Source organism: Eptesicus fuscus, chromosome 15 (genome assembly GCF_027574615.1).
Source record: "Eptesicus fuscus isolate TK198812 chromosome 15, DD_ASM_mEF_20220401, whole genome shotgun sequence".
Taxonomy (NCBI): domain Eukaryota; kingdom Metazoa; phylum Chordata; class Mammalia; order Chiroptera; family Vespertilionidae; genus Eptesicus; species Eptesicus fuscus.
In genome coordinates this window covers 19311797-19336138 of record NC_072487.1, presented here as the reverse complement: position 1 = coordinate 19336138, position 24342 = coordinate 19311797, and the positions used below count along the sequence as shown (strand labels likewise).

Below are 24342 nucleotides of genomic sequence, written 5' to 3'. Positions count from 1 at the left end.
TGATATGGCTGTTGCCACTTCTCTCCCAACGCAGCCCTTCACACAGCCTAAGGCCATCAGTACTCCCACACTTCCTTGTTCAGAGTGGCAAGGGACCCAGAAAGTACCTGCCTGTCACACTAGATCCTCTACTTTGCTGTTGTCTCCTACAGATCCACAACTCGGGTCCTGCTAACAGCACAGTCCAGTTCACCTTCTACCAGCCCATCATGCACCGATGGAGGGAGACGGATTTCTTTCCTTGCTCAGCAACCTGTGGAGGAGGTAACAGTGTTGTTCATTTAGCCTAGGATCTGTTGGTGTCTAAGAGGGAAGACTTGGCTATTGGAAGAGTAGAATCACTTCAACAAAGAAGAAATGTAGTGCTGTGGGGTCAGATCCTTTCTTCTGAATGGGGCCAAATCCTGAAGCCCTCCCACAAGGCAGATGCTCTAGTTTCTGTCTATGGAGTCCCATTAGAGGAAACGGTCTTCACTCCTTTCCTTGAATCCATGGAAGGCCAGGGCAAGAAGTGTCAGAACTTGGCATCAGTGTGGTCTGGAGGGGATTCTTTTCATTTGAGGAAAAATTATTCATCTGGTTGAAGTGAACTTATTTATTCAGGAATCCAGTGAAGAGTATTCGTGTGGCCTATTTGATAACATGATGTGTCCAAAAAGAATCAGAGATTAATTTAATTAAAGGTAGTAGTCTATTAGCAGGTGGGGGGGGGGGATCACTCTACTGCAGACTTTGGCTCAGTTACTTTTCAGCTCTACTCCATAATCTGTGCAGTGAAAGGAATGTCACTGCCTTATCTATATATATAAAACCCTAATATGCTAAGTGTCCAACTGAGCAGTTGACCAATCGGTCACTATGACGTGCGCTGACCACCAGGGGGCAGATGCTCCGAATGGAAGGTCCTTGCTGCTGGAGTCCAGCCAATCGGGACTGGGCGAGATGGGGCTGGACATGCCCTGGAGCCCTCCTATGGTCCCTCCTGCGATCCCTCCCTGGCCACTGGCCCCAATTGGCCCTGATCGGGACTGGGCACGATGGCCCTGATTGGCCCCGATCACAGGCGGAGGGACCCCACCCTTGCACAAATTCATGCACTGGGGCTCTAGTTTATTCATAAAAACACATATCTTTTGAAAAGTCAACAAATGAATGTCTGTCTCTGCCCCATCACATCTGTAGTGTGGACAGCATTTTGTGCCACTGGAAAAGGTTTTTCTGCTCTTCATAGTTATACAGGTTACATAATAATTTCTTTGAATTATTTCATAATTGATTTAGCCATATCCCTTTAGAAGAACATTTAATTCATTTAAAATTCTCTATTATAATGTGATGGATAACTTGATACCCAAGTATTTTTTCTCCTTTGAAATTATTTCCTTGAAATAAATTCTCCAGAGTGTGTTTCAGAATTTTTGTGGCCATTGGCATGTATTACCAAAATTCTTTCCAGAATATCTTAGTTCCATTTCCAACTGAGCCAGCCATTTGTGGATTATCACTTTATAAGCTTTGGTAATGTAATGGATGTAAAACTGTATATATATATTCCTTTAAAAATGAGCACATCAAATACATTCTGGCTCTAGCTTCATGGAAGCCTGTTAATTGGCTGGCTTTAAGTAACTAATCCACAGAGGTATTGCTAGATTATTTTGACAAGAGAAAAGAAGGATGGTACCTCAAAATGAAGACAAATGACTATCCATTAATTTTTGTAAAACAGTTAACATACATAATTTATCTTTGTCTGTGTTATCTACGTCTACATAATGTGAACAAATCGCTGAATGTGAGGTTCCATAGAGCAAAGTTAGATTTTAGTTTAAAAGCAATTAATCAAAAATACATCAAGTACTTTTAACTTGATTATTAAAGAACTATTCTCTCAACATCCTAAGCATTTTAATAAAATAGTGTTTGCAGTTGATCTGTATGCCCTGAATAGAAAATTACTTGGTTTAAAAAATAACTGCCAATTTTGTTGATGTTTCATGGGAATATGTTATTTTGATTCACCTGTTAATGACTAACATAGGGAGTGGTTTCAAGTAAAGAAACCACAGGAAAAATTTTTTTCTTTTTAAATTAAATCGGGTTTTTAGAGAAGTAGCAATTCAATAATGTGCCCCCTATGTGTTTCACATACAGCTGCTTTTGGAGTAACCTTGACAGTGGCTCCCTATATGAGTCAATTAATGTTAGACTCATGTCTATTCCAGCTCTTTGGCCTATTTTCTTCACATCTAAGTGAAGAAGTAGTTTTCAAATGTTTTGAGCTATCAAAGCCTTCTACAAAAAAAAAAAAGAAATCTTACTTGGAAGTAAAAGGAATACATACTGCTCAGAGCGAAGATGGGAGGAATATAGAAACCAGCCTTCATGGACCACAGTTTTAAAATTACTTAAGAAATTGATCTCTAAATTGCCTTTTATGTTTCTGGTTTCAGATTCAACTGGTTAACCATTGTGCTAAGTGTAAAGAATTGCTATTCCAAATACCTTCTGAAACTTTAGAAAATACAATTATCTGACCATTTTGGTCATTTATTTAATTTTTTATCTAAACTTCCATTTCATATACTCTAGAAAGCTTCACAGCAACATTTTGTGCTGACAATTTATAATTTTTAAAAATCATAATCTCAGATTTATAATTTGTTTTTGCTTGTACCCACACCTTACTATGTGATAAAGTCTGTACTTGAGTAGAAATTATTTTATGAAAAATTATAAAATGATTATCTTGTCATAAACTTATCAGCTTTTGAGTATAATATAATTGACAACTAAAGATATATTTACTTGCATAAAATAAAATTTGCTCTTTGATTTTTCTTATAAAACAAAAGATTAAATGGAACATATGCTTTTACCCATTAACTTAAAGTGCTTTTCATCTTTACAGTAAAATTGTTAAAAGATCTTTTTTTAGGTCTTAAATGAACAATTAATTTTTGTGGGTGGTCTGAGAAAACAGCCTCAAGCCAGGAATTCTGGTTTATAAACCTCTGTCTGATTTCCTAAAAAATTTTGCAAGACTTTTAAATACTCTAAATCTGCTTTTCTAACATGTATTTAGCAACAACAATATTCAACCACTACCAGAGAGAATATATTATGGAGTTAGTTAGGTTAGAATGATGCAAAAAAGTCTAATTTTTAAAAATTCTCTATGTACATTTATTTCTCACCCCAAGAATCTACTAGTAAGTCCTCATCAGAACTGTACCAGAAATCTATAGGGCAAGAAACAGGCAGGTTAAAAAGGTAAAACACATTATCAGTAGAATTACTAGTAAGTAATACTCTGCACTACTTTTTTTTTTTTTTTTCAAGAGGATTCTCTAAGAGTGGAAATTTGTACATGGAACCTAAGAAATATTGGCTAGAAACTTAAAGAGAAATGACAACAGATTTGAGGTGAAGCAAAAATTATACAGTAGGAGGCTTCTTGTTGTTTTTATCTGCAGGAAACCTTGGAATTCACAATGGCCAATGTTAAGGTTTTAATCATCCATTTACTCCATTTAACCCAGCCAGATTGAAATCAGGCAAAAATAATGTCAGGCAGCTGGCAGGACCAGATTCCATGCTATCTCCCATTGTCCCCATTGACAAGGGGAGCAGTATTGGGGTTTATTTATATATTTATCTGGGAGTTTTTCCCTCTGGTGCTCCAGGTACAAAAGAGCCAATTTTGCATCCTTGCATGAGGTGGTTGGTAAATAAATACTGATGATCTCTTTGGGATACAGAATCTGTGTTAGACTTTTAAATTATGCAAAACAAATAAATAATAATAGTTCTTATGACAGAATCTTATAAAGTAGTTTATGCCCTCATGTAGTTTAGGACCTATAGTATGATTTAACTATTAAAAGTTAATGAGCCTTCCATTTATCTGTCTTTGGTCCTGGAAATGACTGGCGCATCGGGGACGAATTTCCTTAACATGAGGATGGCTAAAAAGCCTGAATAAATATATTATACTGACCTGTGTCTTTAAACTCGCCTATTTGTTTGATGCTGCAGGTTACCAGCTGACATCGGCTGAGTGTTACGATCTTCGGAGCAACCGCGTGGTTGCCGATCAGTACTGTCACTATTACCCAGAGAACATCAAACCCAAGCCCAAACTTCAGGAGTGCAACTTGGATCCTTGTCCAGCCAGGTCAGTCTATTGACCAGTTCATCTATTATAAACATAAATTTTCAAATAAGCTTCCTAGATTAAGATGTTTTACTTAAAAATAAGTAAGTGTTGCTATCCAGTATCCATTCCTAACCAGGTGTTATTAATGTCCATACCCCTTGTTCTTGCTGCTATGATACCATCCCAGGGTCTACAGATTTTCCATTCATAGAGCTACACATGAAGCACTCACAGTCATTTATTTTCTCTTCTGATCTTTTGTTCATCGTGGTTACTTGTTTCTCTCCTTAACAAGGTCCAGGTCAATGGCTCTAACAAATGTGATGGCACAATGTTCTCAGGATTCTTTCTGTTTCAACTCTGTTACCTAATCAGTGACATGATCACAGCAGACCCATCCAGGGTCCCAGCTGACCCATTTTCCATACTGATGAACTGGACTCAAAACCAGTCTTAGAACAGTTCTATATTTGAATAAACTCAGCCCTTATTAAAAAGGAAGCAGGACTTATTTCCAATAGTCAAATATTTTCAAAGGTCTTTTTAATTAGTAGTTTTAAAGAGACACTTGATGCTATCACATATCATTGTTTGCTTTTTGGAAACCATAATTGGCCCTCAGTTACTTGCAGGATCAGGAATCAGACTGACAAATAAAACATCTCAGATGAGGAGTAGTCATAGAAGTGCAAGTCATAGGTGTAGTATTTATAGTTGCAACACTTTCTGTTAAATCTCTTTATGAGCTTACTCACTCCCAATATATGAGGAAGGACATAAGAAAACTCTTCTACAAAACTAATCATGAAAACCAAAAGACAAAGAAGTCTTTTGCAAGCTCCTTCAATTTCTGAGAAACACCTCATTGTTACTTATTAAAAGCATAGTTTACCAAATATATGTGCATAAAACAAAACTTTGAATACTTAAAATATCACATGAGCAATGTGGATGAAAGTCATCCTATCTTTGAATTGGAGGCAATACAATTTTAGGTTTTGCTGTTAACTTTTTAAAGTTTACTTGGACTCTTTCTGCCTCATATTCATGAATTCTAAATGCTACATGTGATGTGAAATTGCCTATTTCATATACCTAGCTTATAAAAGTAAACTCAGAATGACAGGTTTTTATGTAAGAAACAGAAATAATAGGTATTTTATAATTATATCATTCAGGTGAAGCTTAGGGTAACTTCATATTACACCAGAAAATTCTATATTAAAAATTATATATGGTATAAATTTGAATGAGGTGTCAGAATTTTGCTTGGACGTCTTTATTTTGGAAATATTAAGGTATGAAGTATTATTAGCCAAGATAATTATACCTAATGTAACTCAATCCCATTTTAAAATTATTCTATTATTAAACATCTTTACCCATATCTATACTAGAAATTCCATTCCATTGAAAAGCATAGTTAACCCAATTCAGTCAAGTTGGCTCAGCCATAGAGAGACTTTGAAAATCTTAAACACACTTCCATAATAATGTGTATATGTATTTCTAGGAGAAATGAAGGATTCACTCCCATGACTACATAAAGCTTTTCCCCACTGGGAAAAACTTGAACAAAGATGGCTGTGGAAGACAGTTGTAAAATAAAAGCATTACATTAACCATCTTAAGAAAGTGTTTACAATCAGAATAAATTTATGCAATTTTTTTCTGGCTTCTAATTTTTACCTACCTCCTTTGTTGGAATCATATTCATGGCCTATGTCTTATTATCCAAAAGCAAAAGGTCATTCTATATCGAAAGACGTTTGCCCGTGAAATGTATGCTTTTTCTGCATCCTATGTTATTTTAAAACACCTAATACAGCACATGTATAAATGTTGGGACAGGTGGCTATTTAAAAAAGAAAAGGAGGAAGAAAAAGTCAGTTAGAGGCACATGCCAGGAAGCTGCTTTTTTTAATTCCAGAAGTAATTAAACAAAGCTGTAAAATTAATACTGAGCAGTAGGAGAGGTTTAAGAGGAATCTGCTTTAGGAAATGTAGATACGCTGCTCCAAGGTTAAGATACTTCAGGATTGCTGGGAAACTCATTGAACTCATTTGCATGCCTGGGATCAAAGCAACCTTTCTGAATTCAAAGAGAAAATAAGAAGTGATGGTCTGAGTAAGAATAAACAGACTGTAGAAGAGCTTTACCCTCCCATCAGACAGCAGAATCCATCCTAAAGGAACTGTTTTCTAACTACAGACTTAACTGTCCAATAGTAAAATTAGGAGTGGCACAATAATATTAAACTGATGCCTTTGTGTGCAAAATTAGAAGCCCCCAAAAGGGAAAATATAGATAATCTTAAAGTCACAAGTTTTTATTTTATCTAGCCAATGAGATATTTGTTCACTTTATGTGCCTTAGACTAGAGTTGACCTATTGTATATTATTTGAGAACAAATTCCATTCAGATAGCCACATTTATTCCCTATTAAGATTGGAAGGATCGTGGACAGCAAAAAGGTTACTAAATAATTAACCTTTTGCACTCGGATGTCGAGATTAAAATTACTCTTTGAATGTATCAATAATTTGAAATATAAAAAAATCCAAATAAATAAGTTTGTATGAAAAGAAACTCCACTTTTTTATTCTACTGCCGCACTTTATAAAATCTGGGGTATTTAAAAAATTAAATCCCGAGTAGAATAAAGGAATCGAGAAAAAAGCAAGCGAGTGCAAAGGGTTAAGTTTGTAACCCTAGGCTTATTACTTTACCCTCTGGACCTCAGTTTTCTCCCCCACAAAATGGGGGAAGGATTCGTTATATTAAATGAGTGGTTTTCAAACTGTGCCTACAGACCTGTTGTTTCTCATAGTTGCTTTGTTAAATTTCATTTTCTATATTTTGAACTATCTAAATAATAACTTAAAAATGTATTTAAACATGTCAAATTAATTTTAGCTTATTTGAACTAAGCTAAGTTATAAAAATGTGGTAACAGTTGTAAAAAATATTGTACCACCAATGTAAATACTTTTTGTACTCTCATTCATTTCTTCAATTATGCCAGCTTAATTGGAAAATTAAATTTCCTAAGATTGCAAGGTGAGCTCTGAAAGCTGTTACCATTAGCAACTACTTCTCTGTGATGAAGAGAATTCTTCATTACTACATGTCTACAACCAAAACAAATTGGATATGACAACAATTAACCATAATACTTGATATCCAATTAAGGATTTGTTTTCCAAAGAGCATCACTGTTGTCATCAATTTGCTTTAAAATAAGTAAATGTTATATATTTGAACTAATCAACAACATCACTTGCTCATTTCACTCACCAACAGCATCCACTGGCCTCCATGGCTGAGCATTGGTTCATCTAGGCAGTGGTTCTCAACCTTTCTAATGCCGTGACCCTTTAATACAGTTCCTCATGTTGTGGTGACCCCCAACCATAAAATTATTTTCATTGCTACTTCATAACTGTAATTTTGCTACTGTTATGAATCGTAATGTAAATATCTGTGTTTTCCGATGGTCTTAGGCTCTACAGCAGCGGTTCTCACAGAACGAAATAATTTTATGGTTGGGGGTCACCACAACATGAGGAACTGTATTAAAGGGTTGCGGCATTAGAAAGGTTGAGAACCACTGAATTCTAGTGGTTCTTGGGGCTAAAAAGATCATTGACGTCTAACCTATTCTTTTCAAAATAACTTTTATGTTTTTAGGGCTCTTTTTCTGATTCTTAATGTTAACTTAGAAATGTTAATGAGTTTAAAAGCTATGATGAAAAAAATGAAACTCACTAATAATCTCTAGTGCTCTCAGATAACTCCTGTTAATGCTTTTGCTTTATTTTTTTATCTTGTCTATAGCTCATCACACAGATGAAATCATACTGTATACAATAGACACTTGGGTATCAGTGACTTAGTGTTCTTGGTGTCTACTATTCTAAAGCAAGCTTGAATGTCCAGGACTTGTAGTGACTTGACATTTGGCTGAGACAGGAATTTGCATCCCTTACACTATAAGACTAATAAGTGCGCTACCTGGCGGCCAGTCGTTCCATCCCGAGAGAGCTTTGTTGCTCTTTGCTGGTGTCATTTATGCCGTCATCTTTATGAAGTGATAAAATACTTTTGTGTCCTAGCCAAAAGTGTCCTCAAGAGGGAAACCAAAACTTAATAGTTACAATGGGAGGAAAGATGTATTGGCTTTTGGCTAAAATTAAGAATGTTTTTCACAGGTGACTTGGAGCTATGACGTCACTAATCCCGTCATGTGCTCTATATACACAGGGCAGTATATGTTCTGGTGGCGGTGCCGATGTTGGCACTCCCAGAAGTCCAGAGGCAAGCCCCTCCTGGATGTCAGGGACCTACTGCATGCTGAACTTGTTTTCTGCTTCATTCATTTAACACTACAGGAGAAACCCTTTCTCCCGTAGCTGAGACACTTGAAATCTAATCAATTGTAAAATTCTCTCGGGCTTGCCACGCTACAGCCATAACTCTGTCTTACCCTGGGAGATTTTCTTTCCACGCAGTGCCTGCTGGTTTGTGCATTGGTTTGTGTCATCGTTGCCTCTTGGGTGAAGGGTCAAGGCCATCATGTGACCAAAAAGTCTCAAAATGTATGCCCGTGCTTCACCAATGACTAAAGAGGCATAGTTTTAGGTCATCTAATGAGCACCTTGTATTTTCAGAGTGGCTTTAAATGTAAAATTGGCTACATTTGGCCTTACATGTCTCCTTCTATGAGATTAGTAAGACTGTTAAGGCTTCCTGAGAGTAATTGTGCAAGACATTGTTCGTGAGAAGATCCCAGAACCACCTTTTCAGATTTGGTTTGAAGGAGCTTACATTGGCAAGGCTTGGACTAATGAAAAGAGCTCTCCTTCATCACACTATCAGGGTCACAGTCGTTAACAAACAAATGTGTTTGTAGCTGGAACTGCCTCCAGGTTCCCCTGCCCTCAGGGAACTCAGAGCAAAGGTCCTAAACAAATGTCCAAATTTGTATGGCCCAAGCAGCAGTCGTTTGGGAGTTCCAGCGGACTATTATTGTCCAGCTCCATTAATATGACAGAAAGTTGTATAAGTCATCCTGGCCAGGCACCAAATTGTGAACAAAATCTCAGAATTGAATCCTAACACGACTGTAAAGAAATAATCTACAGCGTGAGAGGCAGGATGTGTAGTGGGCACATAAAAACCTGGTCACGCTTCCTTGGTGACGAGTCCAATGGCCATGCAGCCTGGTGGGTCAGAGGGGAGCTTTGGAGCACAGCAGCCTGGCCGGGATCCTGGCTCAACCACTTACTGGTTGAGTAGCCTTTGGCAAATTACTTCTTCACAGGAAGCCTCCGTTTTTTTTATCCTGTGAAGTGAGGATAATAACAGTACTTACCTCATAGAGTTGTCATGAGGAATAAATGGCATAATACATTTAAAGAGCTTAGCAGAGTGCCTGACATATGATAAGTACTCACTACATGTTAGTGACTGCAGCTATTACCACTAAGATCATGACTGTGATAATGTTAACGTGACATCAGAGAAACTCTTAAACTCTAGTAATCAGTTTTCTCCTCCATGAAGGGAAAAGATAAAACTCTAGAATTATCTATGGGTCTGAAAAGGTAGTTCTTTATTTCTTATCTTTACAATAAGAGACACAAATCCCTAGGAAATATCTTCATGAAAGTAAATCACATTTGTCAGATTTTTAAAATATAATGACCATAAGAAATTAAGATCATTAGCATCTCCTGATCCCAGCATGCAGTTGTCTAATACCCCTCTTCCTCCCCTCCCCACCCCAAGTAGCTTGGAGACACTGTCATTTAATTCACATGGGATCTATGCCAGGTACGTCTCCAAAAAAGGAGAATGCAATGTAAGAACTAGAAAATGTTTTCAATTAAAGTGTAATACAATGTTTTCCTAATCACAGCAGCCTTTTTGTTTTATTACAATAGGTAAGTGATTTAGAAAAGTAATAACTTCCTTCTTTTGATCAGCCTCATTTAAATATACTGCTTTGAGAAGCTAGTGAGCCAACAATTAGAAAGATCAACACAAAACCTCATTTCCACTTTCATGCGTTATTTATAATGTGGTAAACAAAGCAGAGTTCTGGTGCTTTGTATAGTGCATGGTCATATCTTTCCCAAGTTTATAGACGTCTCATACAGTATCCGATGTATAACTCAGTTATTGAGGTAATTCAGTTCTTCTACCAAGCCTCTCATCACTAGTATTAATAATCACTTGCTATTTCACATTTAAATTTTTACATTTAATTAACTGCAATTCTTTTAATGAACTTGTGAGTTAATAGAAAAAGTATTTATCATCATCCTCATTTTTAACCTTAATCTATCAGTTTGATTTTACTAGCTAAGTAACTTCTTTTTTTTTTCTTCTTTTTACTAAGTAACTTCTTTACTTGACTTCTCTAGGCCTGTGCTTTGCCTTTATAAAATGAGTCAGAGAGTAGCTATGAGAATTAAATGAGATAATGCATGTAAAGCTTTAGCAAGATGCCAAGCACTCAACAAAAGCCAGCTATTACTCTTACATTAGAGCCAAGCCTGTAAAATGGCTTTTCCAATGTTGCTTCTATTTGAAGCTTATAAAGGGCTTTTGCATCCATTATCTCAGTTTAGTTTTATATTCCCTAGGAAGTTAGCAGGACAGAGATCATCATGCATATTTACAGGTGAAAATACTGAAGCCCAAAGAGGTGAAGTAACCTGCCCCAGGTTCTGGTGGACAAAAGGGAACTGGGTCATTGATCCTAGTGCCTCCAATTCAGGAATATCTCTGATGCTACATGCACTCAGGGAACCTGATCCCTGGTGCAGCATTTGTGCCATCACTGCAACACGCACCCTTGTTTGTCATGATGGCTTCAGCAGCCTGTGAGATCTGGTTTAAACCCGACATAGACCCCCACGGCCCGCACAGAACCATATCAATGCAAAGCTAGTGCCCTGAGTCTTTGAATTGACCACACACCCAGGTTAAGCAAGCCCCTTTCATATAAGTATAAATACAGTTGTTTACTCCAACCAAGCAATGACCAAATCCCAAGGGCACATTTGTCCCAGTTATTTGAAAGCAGTTCAGAAATTGCATTCATTAGTATCAGGAATGTTTGACTACAGAAACACAGGTGTGAGGACATTTTAATATTTGGGGCCAAATGATCAAAAACTCTCCAGTAGTTGGTTTCATAGCAAAAAAATAAATATGTGCCTTAAAAATGTTTTCAAATCCTAGACAATGACACAGGATCGTTTTGGTCTGGTTCCAAAAGATAAATGAATGTTGCCCAGTAGGAACTATGGTTGTTGTTGTTGTCTAAAAAAAAAAAATTTTAACTTATTTACAGAATATTTTCTCATTTGCTGGATCCCAACTTGGCTCTTTAAATAACAGGGAAACTTACTATGTTTCATCAAGTCACCAAATGTTAGAGGAGGAGAGATTTTTAGATGGTTTTCAATCAGTGGCCCACAGAGCTCCAAGTTCCGCCCTCAGCAATCGCTAGGAAAGCGTCACGTAAGATAGAGCTCCAGGAGATTGGGTTCCAGGCACCCATTCTTACTTCATCTTAAAACTCCTGCTTTCATCGGATACTTGGATTTCGCAGAAGACCAAAGCAAACGTCCTGACGCACTCCAGGTCACACAGCAAGAGCGTGGCAGAGAGGAGAACTGACCTTCCCTCTCCCAGGTCCTCGGGAGGTCCTTTGCTCATTATGCCATGATCCTCTGTGCTCTGCCCCTCATGAAAAAGGAATTGCTTGTGTCTCTTCCAGCTTTTTCTTACTTATCTCTTGTCCCTTTCTGACTGTTGCTTCGGAAGAGACTGGTTCCTATTGCCCCAGAGTTGTCAAGAGAAGATGAACTGCTCTCTCTGTACCTGAACTCTTTCCACCACCCACGGTTTCATTCACTTTTTTATTGCATATATAACCTGTGCCAAGTTCTGTCCTTGGTACCACGGCAAAGGCAAAGAACAATCAACTTGAGTCTGAGCCCCAAGACTGCCCTGGCGGCATTGAGTTGTACACCTACAAAACAGCACGGTATCTGAAAGACACATGAGACAGAAAGGGGAAGAGACAATTTTTTAAAAGCCGCCATGGCTATTTCTGGGAGATGTCCAATGGAAGAGATGCAGAGTGAAGCCGAGCAGGGTAGAAGCACAGCTGCCATTAATCTGCCTTTCTCGGCCTCAGATCACCCAGTCACCTCTGCCTGCCAGAGCAGCCTCCCTAAACTGCCCAACTCCCTCCCCTCACACAGATGGCAGAGCTAGCAAAAGGCCAGGAGTGGGACTAGGATGTGCACAGTGAGTGGCAGTTGGGGGGTTTCTTGAACCGTGTTTCTGTGTTGGTTTGCTTCAATTCGGGTTGGTAGTAGTACTGCTTGCTTTGCACTTGCACTCTAATAGCATGATTTTATTGAACGAATATTTACTCATTGCCTCTGAGCAGAGCAATGTGTTAATGAGATATGGCAAAGAATCAGTATGGATTCTGTCCCTTGGTGTTTTAAAGAACACTTATGCATGCTTAAGCGTTAGTACATAGTTCAAAGTGATGAGAGGAGTTGGTGCTATGGGTATTTGGAAAGGGAAGAGAGAATTTCTGGCGAGGCATTGAAAGGGAAAATAAGGACAGGCTTTCGAAGAGGTAGCACTTGACTAAGAAATTTCCCTGGGCATTATGGAGCCACTGAAGACTTTGGCGTTGGGAAGTGAGGTATCGGCTGCTATGACAGCAGAGAGCGGGCTGGATTGGAGGCAGCAGTGCCTGCAGGCAGAGAGACCTGTTAGGACACAGCTGCAAAAGGGCCCAGACACTGCAGCGAGAAGGGAACCCAGGACAGAGAAAACGCAGAGATGTCCCACAGTATCTGGCTGGGGTGGATGGGAGGCTGGCAGTGCTCTGAACAGTGCGAGTGACCGCAGGAGAAGCACCAGTTTGCAGGGGAGATGATGAGTGGGCCGGAGGCTCTGAGCGTGACAAACCTAGAGAACATCCAGCTGCCAGGAAGTGAGAACGGAGGCCCTGCAGCCCGGAGGAGAGGCCAGGGGTCCTGAGAGAGCCACCGAAAGGGACAGTGGAAACCTGGAAAGGGACTCCTTATAAAAAGAACCCCACAAGTTAGGCATCTATAGAGTTAGTTATAGTGGGGTTTTTTCGTGGAGAGATTTATCACTGTATGTAAATTCCAGCTGAGGAGTGTGAACCTGCATATGGCTTGATTTTTCAAGTCCAGGAAAGTGTCTAAAGTCACTTCTTCCATGATTTCAGGACAAAAACTCAATAATCTTTAAACAACAGCTGGGATTTGAGGTGATGAACTCATTTATATTTTATATTACATTTTCCAAGGGTCTCTGTCTTATAGTTTCTCAGACTTGAGTTTTGTTTTTACTTGAATGTTCTAATTCCTCTGACTGTACATTTTTAAAAAAAGTTGAAAAACAGAGAAACATTAAGAAAAAAAAAGAAAGAAAGAAACACCAATAACTTAAGCACCAGAAACAAATAACTGTTTTTGGTATTTTTCTAATATATCTGTGTATACATATGTGTGATATATATGCACACACATATATACTCACTACTCACATACCCATACACTTCATGAAAATGATTGTATAGATGATATATGAACTCATGAATTTTTTTAGTATTGTGGATCCCATTGTACATTCTATTTTGCATTGCATTATTTTTAAATTGACATTACATTTGAACATTTTCCATGTCTTTAAACATGGTTCCAAAGGCTCCAGGTTTATAGACTGCTTAATATTTCATGACGTGAGCCTATCAGACTCTGAAGCACCCTCCTGTCATTGGTGTGATGACTTCCTTCACATTAGTCTAGAATGACCACTTACTCCTCCTCATCATCTTCTCTTCTTCCCACCACAATCCCTGATGTTGGGGTTTTAAGAGGGAGTCAACTCACTCCCCAGTAGACTTACCCTCAAACCAACTGTTTCTTATGTCTTCTCTACGTGATTCTTTTTTAAATCATTTTTTTTTCTCCATCACCACACCCAACACATTCATACACATGTAAGAGTACATATATGTGTATACACATACTATAAATCAAGACCTAAACATGGGAAGTCTTTCTTAACATCCCTAAATGAGATCCTTTTTCATCATTCTTCAATATATACACTTTGCCTAAGATAAAAGTCCAGTGTCTCAAAGGCGAGCAATGGAAAGTTAAGTTTTGGCAACAGAGCCTGCCCCTCGGTGACAGTGTGCTGAAAGGCCAAGGCCATGGCATGAACCCCAAGAGAGAGCAGAGCCCCTGCACAGGCATATGCATGAACAGGACTGGACAGAGCACCATTGTTTTGATATCCTTCTGTTTTCACAGGTGCCATAGAGTCATTTTATGAGTCTTCACTATGACCCATGCCATAGAAAGACAAATATAGCTATAGTTTTGCTGAATCCAGGTTTAAAGCTTCTTGTTTAAACAAAAACGTAATTTCTAAATCAGTTGAAAGCAAAGCCTAACCTCTCAAATTCTATACATTCCCCCCTTTTATTCCCTCTTTTTCATTTCTAGCCTGTCTCCTGCAACATTACTGCCTCCGTTTTAAATATCATCAGCTGATAAATCAGTTGGCAAAGACCTGCAACAGCTCATTCTAATACTGAAGATGACAAATTATAGCTATAAATTTTTTCAGGAGAGAAGGCAATGATATGCATTTCTGCAATTAGAAATTGATGTGGGCATACTAGGGTTAGCTAAAATATTACTGCAAAGTCAATTTAATTTATTTCCTAATTAACTACTATTAGATTATGTTCCAAGTTATTAGAAGAACTTTGGAAGGGTGCATTTCATTAAAATACAGTTCTTTTAGAAAGAAAATTTCTAAATTATTGGACATAAGATTTATTGTAAAGATATCACACTCTTCCAACAGCAGACAGGATTAGCATTTCATATCCAATTTCTTGTCTATTAGAAGGCAGAAAACAATAGGAAATTTCTCTAACTTAGAAAAACAGGGAGAAGAGCTTAATTTTGATATTCGTTCCATTCTTGTGTTACATCTGTGAGATTTTGCGCTCCCTCAAAAGGCAACATTCAGTTTCATGAACACTGTTACTTAAGGGTAATACATATACATACACCATGAAAATTGAGTCATACAAATGAGTTTTAAAAAAACTTTATTCATGCAAAGAAACATAGAAATTTAGTAATGTAAGATAAATGAGTAAATTAGTATCCAATTGCTGTCCCTCCTGGGAATAGAAATCTATCTTCATAGCTTTGTTTCTCATTTTCTTTCAAATTTAAATTCTTTCATACATCCCCTTACTTTTCAGTAATTTCTTTAAGAATTACCTCTGTATCACTTCCTCTTTGTTCCTTATAATCTACATTTCCACATGATTGCCATTTAGTGATTTTTTTATCTTTCTGATCCATAGTATAACCAGTTCACTTTTTCTACCCAGAAGCTTTGCAAGCCATATATTAAAAAAACAAAAATACTACATCGTTCCATTTGAATATTTTCCATGTCTTTAAACAAAACCTTCAATTTATTTATTTAATATAAATGTAAACATGTATATTGAATATAGATGTAAATATTTATATTAAATATAGATATAAACATTTACATTGAATACAGATATATAAACATATACTCATCCATCCAGGAATACATATAGAATACATGAGTTCCTTCAGGATTAAAAAGAGGGACTTCCTGTCATTTGTCACTTGCAAAATAAGTGCCTGCTGCTCATATCCAATCAAGCTCTGCCCCAGGGTGACCTGTGTATTGAGCTCTGTCTCTCACTCTTGATGGAGGGTCTGTTATACTAGCTCTTTCATCTAAGATCAATGAATCATATATCTTCCAAAAGCCAGGGGACTCAGGAATAAGAAAGTCTTGCCAATTGGAGACTTGAGTTGAATTCAGTGAGGTAGATTAGTTTCGTTTCTTGGAGTCCTAAAGGCCTCTGGGGCCTTCCACACAGCCTATCATATCATTCCTTATAAATCCATTAGCCATACAGACTATCATGTCATTTCTCAAGGCTTCTTTAGTCTCTATCTCTAAACCGCACAGGGTTCCCAGGGCCCTAGGTATACTAACAACAGTCATCACAATCGCAACCACCACTATAATAGCAGTTAATACTATATCACACAAAAGATCTTTCGTACTTATTATCTCATTTTAACTGTCCTGCCTTATTTTGGTAGGGATCTTGCTTTTGTTGCTAGTTGCCTACTATATTCACTACTTCTCCTCCCCTTTATAAAGTAACCAAGTGGCTACTTTCCAGACATTACTAAAATCCTAGATCTGCCAAGAGAAGAAACCTATTTGCTGGGTTATATAGCACTTTATATAACATTGTCAATTCCCAGGTACATACTCTTCTATATTGCTTTCTCTTTCATCATAAGTGATACAGTTACTGAAATTGCTTGGTGAGCATCTGGAAGTAACATTAATAATGATGATAATAATGACCTCATAGGATGTATAATTTGGGGGATTAAAGAACATTTACAAGCTTATTGTGTCATAGTTAATGATGAGGTGCCAAGTTTTCTTGCCACCACCCTTTCCCATGGTATTTCCTGCTTGGATCAGAGAACTAATTATAGTCAACGGTGCCCTTTCAAAGAACTTGCCCCATTCTAAACCATATGGTAGCATAACGATATTGAACTGTTTTTGTGTTGTTTTCAAGACAATTTATTAATGTTGTTTTGCATTTGTCTAAAAATGTGTATAATGTAATTATTTAGTGTTTATTTTATTGTGTGTACCTTCTACTCAGAGGGTTGGCATTATTGTTCCTAACAGTGGCGGATACAAGCAGATCATGCCTTATGACCTCTACCATCCCCTTCCTCGGTACGTAAATCAATCATCCTGCTGCTAGAACTAGTCAATCCATCTTCTGCTTCTTTCGTATGTGCATAGAGATTTTGTGTTTTTTCTGTCAAAATAAAATGGTAGGTAGTATGTTTTGCAAGCCATCCTGAGCTCTGCTTTTGAGTAATACTGGCCTGCTCAGACTGAAGCCTGTCATTCAAGAACCATTTTAAGATAGGCTCATGTTACATTAGAGTGGACACAGTAATTCACTCTGATTAGGTTCAGTGGATGGGTTTATGTTATATCTTTCTTTCACTCCCTTTGTCCTTTTCTGTATTTCCTCTGCAATTGGACCCTAGTCACTAAAGCCCTGTTGCTAACTGCTAAACAAACATTGCCTGAAGTATTACACAATACCATCCATGTGGAACTCCAGATGTGGTACTTCTCTGAACAGGGGCTTTAGATACCCTCCTTTTGATTCAAAGGTACTATAATTAAGTTAAAGAAAAAGGCAGGTTTTTTTTTTAAAAAAATATTCTTATTGTTCAGAAAATTTGAGGGGACTTTGTTTTTCAAAACATTTTAAAATTCCATGTTCTACGTTGCTTTTTTGAAGCTACAGTAGCTCTGTAAAACTAGAAAAAATAATGAAAGTTTTTTTTTAAAAAAGAACTTGTTCTCTTTATTAATATATTTATAAGAAAACAGGAGAAGCTGAAAAATATGCTAGCTACTGAGTGTATTATCAGCCACACTGGAAACAGCTCCCAGACAGCAGGAATTAGCATTGGGTTTGAAATAACCACCGTGCGAGGAGAGACCTTTGCTCCATTCTCGGGGCTCATTAGGACTTCAAGGAGTCAGCCGCTTTTTAGAACTCAGGGCCTAAAACAGATTGCAAGCATAATAGTTGAAAATAATCCACAATAGTTTGCTCAGTCTCAAACTAAACAAAGCCTGGAATATAATTTTATTGTGAACTATAAAATAAAGCAAAGTTTGCTTGCAAATCTCCAAATACTTAATGAATTAGAATCCCAATAGAGGCATGTAGGGGCATCTCCCCAATGATGTCCAGCTCCCCAATGATGCTTCATTCTCCCATTCCTTCCCCAAAATCACACCAATCATATATAGAGACATATGTTTACACAAATATGCATGTATGTGTATCTAATGCATATGTATTCACACATGTATATACACACCAGTTGTGAAGCTACCTCAACAATACACCAGTGCAAGTTGTCATCCAGTCTCTACTTCAGTACTTCCAGTGATTGACAGGGAACTCTCTTTTCACCATTTAATGGTAGCAGTAGAGAAGGGCCTTTATATTATATATAATTGTTTGTTTGCTTTTAAGTTCTTCCACTTAGTAGTCAGCTCTCTCCCACGTTCCTATGACTATATTGATAAAGATGATAAATGACTTTAGAATGCTACTGATGTATCATTTTGCTTGTTTGATCCAGAACCAAACTTATTTAGTAAACTCTTCTTGAAAAAAAATAATAGAATGAAAGTATAAAAATATTAATTTAGCTGAGCCAAAACTTCATTTGATTCCAATTTCTGTATCTGTAAAGCAAGACACATGTATGTGCTTATGTGAAGGCTGTGTATTTCACGATAAAAGCAAAGTTGGGTGTCAGAGTAAGTGAGCAACATCAAGTTTATGTTTTCCCTGTAATGGCACTCCTAAATTTCTTGAATATCTATGATCTCTTTTGTTTATATTTTTTCTGGTATGCCTAATACCTGTCTTAGGTTAAACTTGATTTCTTCTGTATTTGGCTTTCCTCCAAATGCCTGAAGCCAGCAGTCTCAGTAACAGCTTGAGATGAGCCTCCCTGATGTCCATTTGCACCTGTCCTGTGCACACATTGGCCTGTCCGTGCATCACAGGGGGAAAAGACAATTAGCAAATGGACTCTAGTTCTTATTTCTTGCACTTCTGTTACTGAAGTAATTCTAAAGTTAGATATTCTGCTTTATTTATAAAATCTTAGTAAATGGAAGTAACAATATGTTTTCATTTCATAAGAAGAATTGAGGCTTAGAAAAGTTTCTCAGATGGAAGCAGAAGGCCTCACTTATTGGAATTATTTAAATGGGCTTAAGACCACACTGTAAACACAAAACACAATTAACGAATTTTTATTTTTTTGTTTTTGCTTTCAGTCTTTACTATAACACGTATCTGAACAAAATATAAGAATGTAACCTGGTAAATTATCCTTCATTCATAATTACTATGTGCAACTTGTTCACGTCATTCTTAATTTTGAGAATTTCTTAAACTAAACACACTGTGTGTTTAAAAATTAAAAGCCAAAGGAGTTAAAATATATGATATATGAAAATTCATTTCTTATTTTTCCAGGAAAAGATTCTTGGACATGCTTTTCTTTTTCTTTTTTAAATATATTTTTATTTATTTCAGACAGGAAGGGAGAGGGAGAAAGAGACAGAAACATCAGTGATGAGAGAGAATCATTGATCGATTGTCTCCTGAATGCCTCCTACTGGGGATCAAGCCCACAATCCGGGCATGTGCTCTGATCAGGAATCAAACCATGACCTCCTGATTCATAGATTAAAGCTCAACCACTGAGCCACACAGGCCAGATTTGTTTGTTTTTTTAATCCAAGCACTTATCTGGTCCCTGTATAAAGATACCTCTCTCACCTATTGTTATACATTCTTAAAAGCACCCAGACATGCTTTGCTTTGAAATTCCTCCTAATACTATTGTTATGCAAGGATTCATTTGATAATTTTTCCCATATAGAACTATAGTTGCATGCTGTAACCATACTGTAAATTCTTAGAATAATATTAGCATCATTTGTCTTTCTGTGACCACTGACATGGAAAAGGATACTTATGACTGTTCATGAAATTACACTCTGGATCAGGCCCCAGGGTTGAGACAGAAATTAATCACTCTCTCTTTAGAAGGGTCAAGTTTAGGAATGTTAAAGTACCAATTAAAACATGTGCTCCTTTTATGGCATCTTAATGTTCTAAGAGATTAAAGTACATTCAATAACATATTCCCACTTCACTGTCAGGTCAAATCCAAGGCGAGCATGTACTTATATATGCAACCCAGTTTCAGTCTGAATCGGACCTGTTTCCCACCTCCTGAGGGAAGCTCTCCAGAGAGCTGTGGAGACAAATGAGGATTGGTCTTACCTTTCTGCAAGAGAAACACTCCACAGCGCTGCTTCATTCTCTTGAAAGGGATCAGAAAGTTTCCTTAAGGGCTAGACAGAGGGCCTCAGTTTCCCCATAATAACATTTTCTTTTGAGTCTCCTGGGGAAACGTGCATAGGAAAATATTGTATTTGGCAACAAGTTTAGGCTGTTGGCAGTGGAGATAATAATAGTTGTTGCCTAGACTTGAGCAGTACAAAGAAAATGTGGAGGGAAATTCTCTAACTGTTAAACACACATTATACAGTGTCGTGCACAAGAGAAGTCAGGATCCTGATGCACATGAAATCCTACTTAGAGAATAATTTTTGTCTCCATAGTATACCTGTGCAATATTTTACATTTTTTAAAGAAGTTTTTATTTATTTTTAGAGAGAGGAAGGGAGAGGGAGAGAGAGAGACGGGGTGTGAGAGCAAACCATTGAACGGCTGCCTGCAGATTGACCCTTTGGTGCACAGGACATCACTTCAACCAACTGAGCCACACTGGCCAGGCCACTTGTGCAGTATTTTTAAATTTAACTATTCAAGTAGATTAACTTGTTGATACTTTGTGTTGCTCTCATTAAAATGATATCTCTCCTAATACTAAGAGAAATCTGAAAGTTCCTCAGCAGTCCTCATCAACAAGCAGAATATATGCAAGAAAGACAAGCTCAGTTCCAATGTTTCTATTTTTTTAAATTCTATACTCTCTATGTCTACAGGAGGAGAGAAAAGGAGCAGGCAGATGCCTCTCTGCATCTGCTCCCAAATGCTTCAGAGCTATGTGGAGATCTGAAGAATCAATGGGATTCTCTTAAATGTTATGGATAATATTGTTATTTTCTCCATTACTGAACTGCATTTCTAGATTCCAATGCCATTAACCTTCCAACCAAAACCAAACTTCTCCACAATTCCAGGAGTTCTTTATTGGGGGAACGCTAACTGCTAGTATCCCTTAATGGAGCAAGTAGGTAATATCTGTACTAGTACGTTTGCTCCTTAGTGTAACGATGGCACAGTTTGGACTTCAGAATTGTGCTGAATCCATGTACAGGGTAGTCCCAAAGCTGATGATTGTAGAAACAAGGGGGAAAAGTGTTCAGTTTACCTTGATCTTGCATGATCTTCTTGTGTAAAAGAATCTGGAAGCTAAGTAATAAAGTATTGCATTGAAAATAAAAAGTATCAGCCCAGGTGCAAACTATATATTTTTAATTGATTACCCAATTTTAATCTTGACATAAATATTCAATGATTTAATAATACTGGTATATATTTATATATTTATAAAACATAATATACACATGTAAAACATGTATATTAAAACTAGAGGAAGAAAGACTGAACAGCCCTCTTTTCTTTAAAAATATTTTTTTTATTGATTTCAGAGAGAGAGAGAGAGGAGAGAAACATCAATGATGAGAGAGAATCATTGATCAGCTGCCTCCTGCATGCCTCCTACTGAGGATTGTGTTGCTCTCATTAAAATGATATCTCTCTTAATTCCAAGAGAAATCTTAAAGTTCCTCAGCCCTGAACAGGAAGCGAACCATGACCTCCTGGTTCATAAGGTTGACGCTCAACCACTGGGCCACACCGGCCGGGTGAACAGCCCTCTTTTGAGTAAGTTACAGACAACACAGATATCTCTGTGGACAGCTCTCAAAACAGTAATGTCTTACATCTGTGTAGGGCTTCAAGGTTTACAGAGCACTTTTGCCAACATTGACTCCTTTTCTCTTACTCGTCAGATTTCAGGCAACAGATGGCTTTTAGCTCTCTGGACCATAGCTCCTCAGAACCCGATGGCCCCAATAGGCACTGGGAATGGGGTTGGTTCAGAAAGGTCACTAAGGAGGGTTGGCAATGTGCATGTCTGCCCTGATAACTCCCCTTGCTTCTGTAGGTGGGAGGCCACCCCGTGGACCGCGTGCTCCTCCTCGTGTGGGGGGGGCATCCAGAGCCGGGCAGTTTCCTGTGTGGAGGAGGACATCCAGGGGCATGTCACCTCAGTGGAAGAGTGGAAATGCATGTACACCCCTAAGATGCCCATCGTGCAGCCCTGCAACATTTTTGACTGCCCTAAATGGCTGGCACAGGAGTGGTCTCCGGTAACTGTGCCTTCTTTCTTTGTTCATTAAGAGAATAAGTCCACTCTTCCCTCTCATCACCATGCCCCCACCGGCTACCCTGTGCAGCTCCCTACTTCTCCTCTTGAGGTGTCTAGAAATCTACTAATTTTCTCCTGGGGTAGGCATGCCCCAAAGCCAGCATCACCAAAGAATGAGTAAATCTATACCCATATCTTTCTTCAAGTTTCTTCAAGAAGCCTCTACCACCTCCATGTTCCCTCAAGGACAAGGAGGCACATGTTTGTCAAGAGTAAGTGAGGCCAAATGACTATTCCTGAATCCGTGAAAGAGCTCAGTAGACCTAAAGTTTGGTTTCTGTTTTTATTTCTTATTCTTTCTCTATTATCCAAAGGGGATTGAGTGGATTGAAATTAAAACTATGTGTATCATCCATTGAAAAAAAAAAAGATGCAATAAAAATCACAAAATAACTGGAAGAGATAAAGTAGAATAACTAAAACAAATACATTCTAGATGTTAGGGAAGGTGCTGCACCAGCTTAAACAAAATTATTTGGATTTGGGGTTTCCTGGCTGCCAATGCAAAAAGGTCTGAAGTAGCAAGGGAGATAGAAAGATAGGGGGGTAAACCACTGTGCCCTCAGCCACAGAGATGGCAAAAGACTTTTCATTTTAGCTAAGTGGCTTTGTGGCAGCAGATCCCAGCTGTGACATTTCTCTTTTTCTATACTTGCTCCCAGACGTATAGAACCACTGAGGTGTTGCCTACATCTGGCCATTGAATCCGTTCCTTTAAACACTTTTCTCCATGTCTGTATCATCAATTGGATCAGCCATGCTGCAATATAAATTAGCTATGATGACAGTTGAAAAACTTTCTGTGTCCATGTCGGAGCTAGCATTTCCCATATTTCGAACCTAACAATCATTAGCAAAGGGACTTACTAATATTAAAATGCATTGTTAGTCATCAAAATTGAGCACACTCTCTAGTTTCTTCTCTCCTTTTTGCTGTTTGGTTTGGGACTTTGCACACAGTGAGTGTTGAAGGAATGCCGATTGAGTAATCCAAAACTAAGTGATTGCATTTTCAGCCAGCTGCACCCTAGGTAGCCCAATAGCATAAAGACCCCATGATGGGTAAGAAGTGGTATAAATTCATCAGGAGTCCTTATATACACAAGCAGCCCTTTGAAAAACCTCAGTGGGGAATGAAGAAGAGGAAACAAAGCTTTGCCTGTGAGTCTTCTCTCTCTTGCGTTCTCCTTTCAGTGCACGGTGACGTGTGGCCAGGGCCTCCGGTACCGCGTGGTTCTCTGCATCAACCCTCGAGGAATGCACACAGGAGGCTGTAGCTCCAAAACCAAGCCCCACATAAAAGAGGAATGCATCATACCCACCCCCTGCTATAAACCCAAAGGTAACTTGGCAGGTGCTCTGTGATCAAGCTTTTTAGTATGTGTACTCGGGTGCTGTCTTAAACTCCTTAGAATATTGTTAAGTATCCAACGTGTTCTTAGTAACCATGCCTTGTAACTTAGACTCTACTAAATGGGCTTAACTTTTTAAAAAAATCTTTCCAATAGTCTTGCTTGCAAATTGTTATAAAGCACTACATATTTATATAATGCTCTCCTGAGTCATAAGGTTGATTGAAGACTGTTGCTGAAGAATATCAGATAGATCTGCATGCAAGGAGATATTATAGAGATATTGTAGAAATATGTATGGTTTACTGTCCACATTGCTGGCTGTTAAAAACAATGCAGTGAATTCTAAGTGTCCATTTTGCTAAGCAGAAAATACATTGGGAAGCCTCAGACCTCAAACAGATGAAACAGAAAGCTGTTGCTTTTTATATTAAAAGTCAGCACATTATTAATGTAGTGGATTCCAGAAACATAATTTGAAATGAAACATTGAAATAAATTAGAATTTAATAGATACTACAAATAATTTTAAAAAGTAGGCTTTAGAACAGTTCTACTTAGTGAGC

General features: G+C 37.9%; 1 protein-coding gene across 2 annotated transcripts in view; it reads left to right on the top strand.

Annotated features, from left to right (window-relative positions):
- ADAMTSL1 (ADAMTS like 1) overlaps positions 1-24342 on the top strand; it is an 882329-nt gene that overhangs the window by 646658 nt on the left and 211329 nt on the right. For both annotated transcript variants that reach the window (XM_028150731.2, XM_008145030.3), the window contains 5 exons: positions 153-264; positions 4039-4177; positions 17026-17076; positions 22161-22365; positions 23619-23766. In XM_028150731.2, the coding sequence (XP_028006532.2) occupies positions 153-264; positions 4039-4177; positions 17026-17076; positions 22161-22365; positions 23619-23766 (655 nt within the window). The remainder of the gene's footprint in view (positions 1-152; positions 265-4038; positions 4178-17025; positions 17077-22160; positions 22366-23618; positions 23767-24342) is intronic.